Here is a 10,961-nt window from a genome sequence, read left to right as displayed (position 1 = left end):
GAATGGATCCAATCCAGGTCTCCTTGGAATTAGAGGTGCTCCTGGCTTCGCTGGCCTTTGCCACTCATTAATTCTTATTGTCATGCTTTGAAGGCTAGAGGGACCTCAGAGAGCATCTGTCTGTCTCACAGCTTGCAGTTTAAGGAGTGGGAACTTTGCCAAGACAAAGTAAAAGGGAAACAAGATTAAAAAGCAAACAGAGACTTTCAGGAAGGTTGCACTGCCTGCTTCAAGTCCGTCCTGTTCCCTGCACTCGCCTCCATACTAACAGCCCACCCTATTAGCAAACAGTGAACACAATTGGAAAACACACAAAGTCCATAATGGGTCATTTTCCTACCTGAGCATTTAAGGAGCAGGTTGAATAGCCTGTCCTGGGGTTGTTTTTAGAGAACACTACAGCCTGCCTCTCAGTGGTTTGGCTTCCACCTCCATTCCCTATAATCACACAAAGTATCTAATGGAGGGAGGGCTTAATTGAGGTGGAGGTACATAATGTGGTTTTCTTTGACAGCTGTTATCTAAGTGAAAGAAGGAAAGTGTTCTAAGATACAGGAAAATGCTTTTATGGCCCTAAAATGAGTCCTCCCCTTGTGCAGCACTGCCAGAACAGCACAAGCTCCTTTCCACAGTGTGTGCTGCCAAAACAAAGCAAGTTCCTTTACACAGGGAAGACTTAATGCAACGTACACACCATCAGCTTGACAAAAACCTCTTAAATTTCTGCACCAGGGCATATGAAAAAAATGCCTGATCCACAGCAGTGTCAAGTCCCTTGGAAGCCACTTGTACCACAACTCACAGGTGTGATGGTTCCTGTCACCAGCTTGTCCCCAGAGCCTCAAACAGTGCTCTGATGCTGCTGGCTTTAAGTCTTGAAGACTGCTGGTGACTTCTGGCACCAGGACAACAGCTGCTCCACCTGCAGATCCGCAGCTCCAGAACTGCCCCAGTGCCCCGGTGACATGCCAGGGGATGCAGCTGTGTCCAACGAAGCACCCACACCAGCAGAGCCATGCAGCAGTACCAGGAGGAAGCAGCAACTGAGAGCAGCAGCAACTCCCTGCTGCCATCCCAACCTCTCATCTAGGGAGGTTTGCAGCATCCCAGGAACTTGGATCCAGGATGTTATGGAGAGACTGCTGAGGCCTGTCCAGGCCTCAGATCCGCAACCAGGTGACAAAGTGGTCCAGGTTGTCCAACATAAGGGTTTCAGACCACGTGGACAAGAGAGACCTCAGGGATCAACCAACATGGCTGAAGGCCCATCCAAGATGTAGGTACACTAGTAAGGAAAGTCCCAAGACAACAGCATTACAGGATTACGATGGATCACAACCCTGGACTCCACTCAAGGAGAACATCCTTCGGCCTCTTTAGGGACCTGCTTGGAAGAATCCCATGGGATACAGCCCTGGAAAGGAGTCCAGGAAACCAGGTAGATTTTAACCTCCTCCAAGCTCAATAGCACACCAACCCCACAAGCAGGAAATCCAGTTAAGGTGGCAGGAGGCCTGCATGGATGAGCAAGTAGCTCCTGACAAAACTGAAACACAGAAAGGAAGCATTTAAATGATGGAAGCATGGTAGGTGACCCTGTTCAGTCTGGAGAAGAAAAGACTCGGTGGGGGTCTTATCAATGTAGACACATGGACAGGGAGGCAGGCCTGAAGGGAGGCAGGGAACAGGGTGCCAAAAAAAAAAAAAAATAGAGCCAAACTTTTCTCAGTGGAGACAATGGGCACAAACAGAAACACATGAAATACCATTTAAACGTAAGAATTACTTTTTTACTGTGAGTGCGGTCAAACACTGGAATATGTTGCCCAGAGGGGTATGATCTCCATCCCCAGAGAGACTCCAAACCCAACTGGACATGACGTGAACAACCCGTTCCAGCTGATATTTATGACAATTACAACATTTATTATCACCAGGGTTACACCCACAAATTGACTCGTCATGTCCAGAATATTCTTTCAATTCTATTCAGCAGTCCCTGATCCCAAAGGCACACAAATCTCCACACATTTCAGTTTCCCTCAATGCATTTCCACAAGCACCTACACCAAGGGCAACTATGCAGATACCAAAGACGTCAGGCTACTGGGGTGTCCCACACTGAAGTAGTCACAGGATTCACAAACTTCACTCTTTCCTCAGCATCTAGTTTGCTGTTCAGTCTAGTAGGTATGCTGTGTCACTTAGTGGATACATTTTTTGTCACTTTCAAAAAACAATCATGCTACAGTGCTGCACTCAACAGCCTATCGGTTGGGAGGCCACCAGGGACACAGATTGCAATCTACAAATGGCTTGATTTGGGGAATGAGTTACACTTATCCAGGTTTATGCTCCTATGGAGTATCAAGACATCTGCTTTCTTCCTAACCCAAGGAACATCCTGTATGTATAAATATGCACATACAAGACAATCCTCCAAATCACATAGAGGTGGAACCTAGGCTGCTTTTGTTCTCCTGTTACTTGAAACATGAAAGACATATTAACATCATTTTTGTCCTTAGGTTGTTGGCATTTCCCTCAAGAAGAGGGTCAAAACAGGAAGTCCTCCCTGGTACCTGAACTCAACAAGTGTCTAAACTCTCCTTAGTATTATCCACCAGAACAGACAATGATCATACCCTCTGTTGTACCCAACTTCAGTTAATGAATAAAAGCCCCTGAATGAGGTGGCAATCCTTAACATTCACACACACCATCTAAGATAAGACCATGCAGTGAAAGCCTGTAGTATGGTACCATCCTTGCACTATCATAGAGGTAGGTGTAGGCTACACCTTACACTTATTTTTGTCAGAGATTGACATTAAAACTACATCTTTTGTAGTTTTAGATGCTACATCTTTTTCAGAGCTTTCTCAGGAGGCGCAATGAATTAGAATTAATCCAAAGGAATCACAAAAGCAGAACCAGGCATTTGGTTTTGTTTCCTAAAAACAAGATTTTGTTTCCAAAGGCAACACCCTTTCTTCATTCTTCACAAGAATGAGTTCTTCCTTCCTGATGTAACAAGCCCAAAGATACCACCAATCTTATGGAAAGGGAGGCTGTTACTCCCGGAGAAACTTCTGCATAATAATGATAGGGCAAAACTTGAATTTCTTATCCAAATAAAAATCAGAATGGAGGAATTGCATCACACCATTTCTTGGCACCAAACCCCAACAAGGAATCTACTCTCTCTCAGCTTTTTCCTCCTTGGAGGACGAACCTCCTTTTGCCAAAATCTCAGTGACATCTTAGACCTCAGCTGCTCTTTCAGCAAGCAGTTAGACATCCATAATTACTTAACGTGACCACTATGCCTCCCAGTCTGGATTTAAATAAGGCTATTGACTTGCAGCTTATTTGGAGAGCTAGAAGTTAAAAACAAGGGTGCAAGAAACATATTACCATGAGTATTACAAAACATATGCTGCCCTGAGCAAACCCAACCAACAGCTGTACAAATCTCTGCAAAGTTTAACCACGCACTTCACTAGACACACAGACACACAAAATCCAACCACCACCAGAAATTACTCTTCTACAGGCATAGTTTAGTATAATTGTGCTTCATTAACAAGTGCAGTCTCTAATTCCAAGGGAAGAAAAAAAGATTAGAAAACTTCCTGTTCTCCCAGGCTTTCAGCTTTTCTGTTTCTGAGTTTCCAGGCTACAGCTCAAGGCAGCCAATTTAAAAACAGAACTTGTTGCAACCTGACTTCAAATTTCAAGTTCTTCTTTAAAAAGGGGGGTCATCTCTCTATCAAGCTTGATCCGGTTGCTATTCTTCCTTGTTGAATTAGCAGTTTAATATGCTTATTCACTCACCTCCACTTATGTCTTTACTGAGGAAGCACTCTACCTTCTCAATCAACATCTTCCTCAGTTCTAATTGACACATTATTTCTCTGACCCAGTACAGTCTGAAAAGGCACCATCTACTCTCTAGTTCCTTGCCATCTGTCCAAAATCACAGCGTTATCAAGGAGGCAACAGAAATCAAAACAACTCTAAAGCTAGTCAACCACCTCTGCTTCACTGGAGGCTTCAGTCAAGTGTGAAGCAAACCAAAAATCTTCAGAAGTTATCTTCAAAGAACATTACAGAAAGGTTTAAAAAAGTGTTAACCCCCCAGCTAAAAAATATTTCAGGATGCTATTTTTTCAGTGATGCAAGAATGTTTCAGGTAGTCAAAAAATGCCCCTTTAATGGCAACTGAAATGTAAAAAGTCCAATATAATCATGAGTTACTAGGACTTAAAGAACATTGTCTTCTGTAATTTACACAGTAGCAGCATTTCAGTTTTCAGAAACTGATTCTTCTTTGAGTGCATCCTTCATCACGTCACACACACAAAGCACACCAATGCTAGACAAACCACTTTTCCAAGATAGCCCAATACCTGACTAGCCTTAGTGCTAGAAAATAAATCAATTCACATTTCTAGTATGCATTTATCCAGCTTCATGGTCTGTCTTATCTTGCATCTTTTAAATTTAAGTAGTTTGGTACTAAATATATCCTATGCAGGTATTTACTAACTGAAATTAAACCACTCTGCATTTGTTAAGTTAGATGCAAAACTTTGCTGTGTGTTTTTTTCCAAGTATCTCACTCATTCCTAGAGCCCTTTCCTGAACCTTCTCCAACCTTTTATGGTTTTTCTTGAACCAGATAGTTTTCCTGGAGCGGTTACACTAATGCAAACAGAGACAAGATACACATTTTAACTGCTTGACAATCTTTGATCAAACAACTTCCTTTAGCCAAGCACCACACGAGGAATGGCAGTACGTGTGCAGCCCATTAACAAATGTACTTTCCTAGCTTCAATCACTTTTTCCCTGCATTTAGGTTCTGGAAACACATTGCCGGAACTATGGCTATTTCCTCCCAGTCGCGCAGCTTCAAATTTCTGTTTGCAGGGCTGCACTTTGCAGAGCAAGCCAGGCTGTTTTACAGCAGTAATTGATTTATACTTCTACTGGCCGCCTGTCATCTCCAGGCTGCTTGGATTCTTGGATTTTACCTCAAGAAACAGTTCTACATATCGACCTGCTATCACCAAGCAAGGCCCAGAGAGAGTTTGCTAAGACTCAGTGGTCTTTGCCTGCAACTGCAACGTCAGCCAACATCTCTAATCCATTCCATTTCTTCTGTTTATTTTGTATTACCCCAGGCTTATGTTTAAATACTGGGAAGATATTGAGGCTCTACCCACAGGCTGCTATCTGGCCCTTCCCAAGAGGTGATTTGCCAGGAAGCCATAAATCATTTCCCTGACAGCGCCCTGCTTCCTAAAACAAGCAGGTCACTATCTGCTGCCCCTAGCCCAGCATCCTCAAGGGCTCCCCTTACACACTCCTCCACTGCCTCCAAAGGGTCCCATAGGGTCCCGTGCCAGAGCCATGAACTGCTAGGAAACTTAACATGCACGTCAAAGAAAATCCTTCAGTCAAAGCCGGGACACAAAGCAAAACCATTCAATTACTGCTCCATTCTCAGCTCTTTTCAGGCTGCTCACCTTCATGGCTCCGAGGAAGATGCACACAGTGAATTACAAAGCTGCATGTTCTGCATGTTACCACAACCATAAACTAACAAGGTAAAGGCATGCAGTCACAGGGATAGTAAAAAAAGTCATCTACTGTACAAGTTGTATCACGTCTTCCAGGATGAGCTAGGTGCTTTTGCTAAAGTAATTCTTTGCTGAAGTAATTCTTGAGAAGCAAATGCCTTCCCACACCAGGACAGACTGAAACTGCAGCAGCCAAATCCTTTTAGAGGGCAAGACAGCCACAAAGCTTTCCCTAGTAAGCCACATAAGCTTATGATGAAATGACTGATGTGCATCAACCATTTTCAGAGGAGGGTAGGATACTACAGCCTTTGAAGCTTCAGACTTTCAGCACTTAAGTTTCAGTTAATGTTTTTAACACAGTCATACATATAAACCTTGTAATCTCTGTGATGCTGAAAACCGAAATTTTGACTCTGGGATAATATGCATTAAACCATGCTTATTGGTTATTGCCATAGTGCTTTTCAGTAAACACCAACTCTGGAGGATTTACATGTATTTAAATATTAGTCTTTTTTCCTCCCTCCTCCCCCCTCCTCATCTGGAAAGAATTATTTTGCAAGTCAAATGACAATCATTTGACTCATACAAAACAACATGAAACCAAGACTGTCAGTAGATTTATACCACATCCTTTAAGGTTTTAGTTTAGTTTCACATAGTGAAACATCTAATGGCTTTCATAAGTTAACAGATAACTTGAAATTAGCCATACCACAAACACAGCACTGGATCCAGTTTCCAATAATGCCTGAGTTTTTTTCTGTGTTCTGAAGAAAGAAAAAGCTCCTTATCAAATATGCTATTTTAACATATTTAACTATTTAGCTTTTTTTTAGATATTCTTTCCTCCTTAGAATGTAATGTTTTTGAAAAAATTAGTAGGTAAGATGTAGCACACTGGTCATAAAGATACATGGTTGACGCTATTCTAGATGCAAATTTGGAACAATATTAAACTTTAATCTCATTCTATGGGTTTTCATGCACAGTTTCCAAAACAAATAATGCTTTTGTGTCTCCCCCCACACGCATTTTTTTTTTTTTAACTATAGTTTTTATTTAAATAAGACACAGGAACTTCTATACCAAAAAAAATACAAAACAAAAGCCACACACTTCCTTGTGTAAAGCAATATTGTGTGATAACTTGAATACTGTTCAGCACAGTGGCTAGAAATAACAGTACAACTATGTACAAAACTTTAAACAATATTTGACAAATTTCTACAGCTGGATGTAGAATACAATCGAGATAAACAACTGCTGGGAAATTTACATGGCAAAGCATTAGCTTTAACACATTGGTTCAAAACCTTGAAATCTGCTAAGAACAAATGTGCAATTTAATTAATATTTAGTTTCTCATGGAAAAAAAATAAAAAGAACATGTAATGGCATTGCAATTATTGTACAGAGTTCATCACTGATCTAAAAACAACTCATCGTATCCCCTGGTAACCTAACACCAACAACTGAGACTACGATTTCTTATCTGGATAAAACCAGAGCATAAAAAGGTCATCATACTGCAATGTTAATCTAGAAGGAAAGATATTAAAAGGAATCGATACTTACATCATGAGTATTTTCTCCCCTTTACCTTCAATCTATAAAATATATAGTGTTTTCACCTAGGCCTGAGATTAGTAGGGTTTAAAGATGGCTGTTGTGTTTCAAACAGGTTTTTCCACATGAAAATGGTTAGAGACAGACCTCTCTCTCCTTATGTTTTCTGCAAGGGGAGCCAAAAAAAGTGACTTTTATAGGCTGCAAATTCCACCTTGTAAGACAGCATTAACAAAACCTCCGTAATAAAAAGGAAACCATGTAGTATCTCCGAAGAAAGCATGTATTTAGTGAGCAGTTATTGGTGGTTCACTCTCACCCCCTCCAATCTCATCTTCAAAAGAGAAAAAAAAAAAGAATAATGGAGCGAGTTTAAATGCTCGGTAGCTGCAGGCTACTAATCTCCTCAATTCCTGGAAAAGGTGAGCCTTATTCTCTTAGGAGCAGACAGCATAAATGTAGTTCCACTGAGCTGAAAGCAATGGAGCAAGAACATCAAGTTTATTTTGCCTTTGGGGTCCTCTTTGTATCACAGGAAATTATCTCTGAAAGCAGTGCTCTTGTTCTGGTACAATAGAAGAGCACCACTAAACCGTTCTTGCCATGTACTATTTTGAGAAAGCGTCCAGCCTGCAAAACCAGGATTATTTCACCAGGTTTTTTTTTATTCATACTTAAGGAGGGGGGAAAACACACTTTTACACACACAACTTAAGTAAGCAAAAGTTATGGGAGAAGCTTTGATTACGTAACACAAACTTAAAACTATTGTTTTCCCCACCCCTCTTAAAACACCCACTTGCTACTTTTGGACTTCAATCCAAACACAATTACTCACTATATAAATAAAATGCTGCTCATCTAACACTGCTTGACAAAATTCTGAAAACCTAGTTCCAACCAGCAAATGAATGAACATTTCCAAAAGAGAAACTAAACATTAATTTGACTTTTAGACGGTAACAGTAGCATTTCACATCCTTAACTGCCAACAAAAACATGAGAGGAAATCCCCATCACCCCCTGTGAAACCTGAAAGAATTTCTGTCCTTGAACAAAAACATTCTTGTCTTTCAAAATCCTCTCACACACAATGTGGAATGTTTCTCATGTACAGCCTAGTACTGAACACTTTATTTGCAACAGTTTAACAGTCATTAACTGAGCAACACCTGAAACCTTTAAATGCCACATTTTACATATATTGAAATGACAGTAAATGCAACAGTTGTTTTTACTTGTAAGCACATGACAAAGTGATATACATCACAGATTTGCTGGTTCTCCTCATGTTCACCCATGTCCAGGGTCATCATTCACCTGGAGCTGAATGCACTTATTCCAAGAAAGTGGAATGTAATGAGGAAACATTAATGCATAAAATAAGGAAAGGCAAAAGAGTGATGTTCCCTCTTTAGCTTTGTAGCTGTAAAATATTTTATATCCCAATATGATATACATTCCAAGTTACCTGAGTTTACACTTCGAGAGAAGTACCTGAAGCTAGGCCATAGGGTGGGCACTGTGCAACTGTTGTGGCCATTTTTTTTTTTTGCATTGTGTGTATTACAGAAGTTAGAAACAAACACCTGGATCAATTGTAAACATAATCCTGAAGTACAGTATTTTCCATAGGACACAACACAGCAAGACATTTTCTATTCAGACAGGCAACTTTTTTTTTTTATATATAGAGCTTATTTATACTGTAGAATTTGAAACAGAACACAGGACACAGTACTAATCTGGTCAAACATACTATGAAATGCATAGTCTCCACTTAAAACGCTTAATGGTATATGGATTTTGCAGGCATTACTGCTTTCTCACAAAAAAAATGCTGAATATGAATTCTGTCCCTGCCAAGAACAGCGTTGAGATATTTTTTCAAATGCTGCTAAGTATTCCATTTTGTTCTGAAAGGTTGCCACCTCATGCAGATGTATCTGAACTGTTATCTCCTCAATCCTTGCTTTGGGGCAGAGGCCTGCTCCACCTTGGTCTAGATTAACGCGTAGCTCTGAGGAGAGGAATGATCTTCAGTCTGAATTTCTTGCAAAAGCGGCTGCTGCTGCTGGGATGGTTGCTGTACCGAGACCTCTGTAGAGTCCATTGTGCTGGTGTCATCTGACAGAGATGAGAAAGAGACCCGAGACGAAAGCTGCTCAACAGTCAGGGTACTCAAAGCTGTGCTTTGACCGGAGTTGGGAGAGTTCTTCAGCGTCAGGTCTGAAGCTGGAAGTAGGGGGCCCAGAAGTTTTACAGGACAGAAAGCTGATCCGGTTGGGATGAAGTTAACCTTGTTTTTGTCAGGACATGAAAAGAGAGGGGTTGAGACAGGCTGACGAGACCTACAACAAGAAAAAAGATTATATACCTGGCCAACAAAGGTCGTTTTGTGTCACAAACTTTGTGGTTCTACAAGTTGCTAAAATGTGAATGACAAGGAATGGGATTAATTGGACAGAGGGGCAAACATCTTCCATATTGGTAGTCAGCTAACTGATCCACAGCATGAAAAATAGTGCCGTCACAAAAATGACTTGACTGTTACTGGATAAACATGCAACCTCCAGCAAGAAAAAAATCTGCACTACATATGCACATGAAAAAATGCCATGGTAATTTAGAATGACACAAATCCTTCTTTAGTAATAACACTGCAGCAACAACACACAGTCATGTTAAATCCCTTTGAGAAGCTCCATGAAATAAACCTCTCCTTTCCCATATTCCACGGTTTCTTTGGAGGCTTCCTCCACAATCCAACATTGCTCCTTCACCAACCAGCAGGCAATGAATGCTATTAGAGCAAGAACCATCCCTTCCTTAATGCTTTCATCCACAGAGCTATGCATGCAACCTCAACAGCACATGCTCAAAAACTGCTGAGTCTAGGGAAAAAAATATGATATCCAAGAGTTTAATTTCTGACTTCTTGCTCAATAGTTTTGCTGTTGAGCAAAGTTTATGTCATTAAATATACCGCCTACCAACACTTCACATAGGTTTCATTCAATTTTATATGCTTTATATGTATCAAAATGTAACCTATGTTTGAATTGATAAAAGTAAGGAGAGCTTTTGTTTTAAGCCACAAATATTTATAAAGTTCATAAAAATATATGGAAAGAGGTTTATAAACGCTTAAGAAATTAAATGTACCTTATCTTTTCTGCTTGGATTTTTGTTGCCTTTTATAAATGCACAAAAAGAGTTCAAGCATGAAAGACTCCATTTCTTCTTCAAACCAACATGAACACTTCAACTTCTCTTCTGTACAAACTCTAAGAATAGTTTGCTCCTGAAAAACCCATCAGCTGGAATAGTTTATTCATCTGCAGTTGAATAGGCTCAGTAAACAGGTTTACTGCTTTGCAGATACCAGCTGATATAAAAGGCATTACTTACGACATTTCCTCAAAGACCTTCACTCGCTCACATCCCTCTGGGGGCTCTCGTTTGAACATGTAGCTGTTGTTTGGTTTGGGAGATGAGGCATACTTGGGCAACGGTGAGCTACTCCCACTGTCTGAAAATTTAAAGCAGTTATATTACTAGAGATTGAGAGTGCTTTTTAATTAATTTCGATTTCCAAACAAGATGCCTTTTTTCACAATTTAGCCACTATGCTGGTTTGCTTCTACCACAATGCTTCCTTTATTGCAGACTATTTCTAACACCCTTGTATAGCACATTTCTTCTGAATAAAAGCTTCAGTGCAGCAATAATCTATCATATAACAAACAACACAGAACAGGAAGGTATTTCCATCCAGAACTCTGCAACTGGAACAAAGCA

The 10,961-nt window shown here is 40.5% G+C and overlaps 1 protein-coding gene across 2 annotated transcripts in view; it reads right to left on the bottom strand.

Moving 5' to 3' along the window:
* Positions 1 to 6,533: 6,533 nt before the first annotated feature.
* The window catches only part of GLCCI1 (glucocorticoid induced 1), a 55,613-nt gene continuing 51,185 nt past the window's right edge, over positions 6,534 to 10,961 (bottom strand). For both annotated transcript variants that reach the window (XM_035317112.1, XM_035317113.1), the window contains exons 7-8: positions 10,572 to 10,692; positions 6,534 to 9,511 (exon numbers count right to left, since the gene is read on the bottom strand). In XM_035317112.1, the coding sequence (XP_035173003.1) occupies positions 9,163 to 9,511; positions 10,572 to 10,692 (470 nt within the window). In that variant the 3' untranslated portion in view covers positions 6,534 to 9,162. The remainder of the gene's footprint in view (positions 9,512 to 10,571; positions 10,693 to 10,961) is intronic.

Source organism: Oxyura jamaicensis, chromosome 2 (genome assembly GCF_011077185.1).
Source record: "Oxyura jamaicensis isolate SHBP4307 breed ruddy duck chromosome 2, BPBGC_Ojam_1.0, whole genome shotgun sequence".
Classification (NCBI taxonomy): Eukaryota; Metazoa; Chordata; class Aves; order Anseriformes; family Anatidae; genus Oxyura; species Oxyura jamaicensis.
Note: the sequence above shows the minus strand (reverse complement) of the source record. Positions and strands in the feature narration are given on the sequence as shown.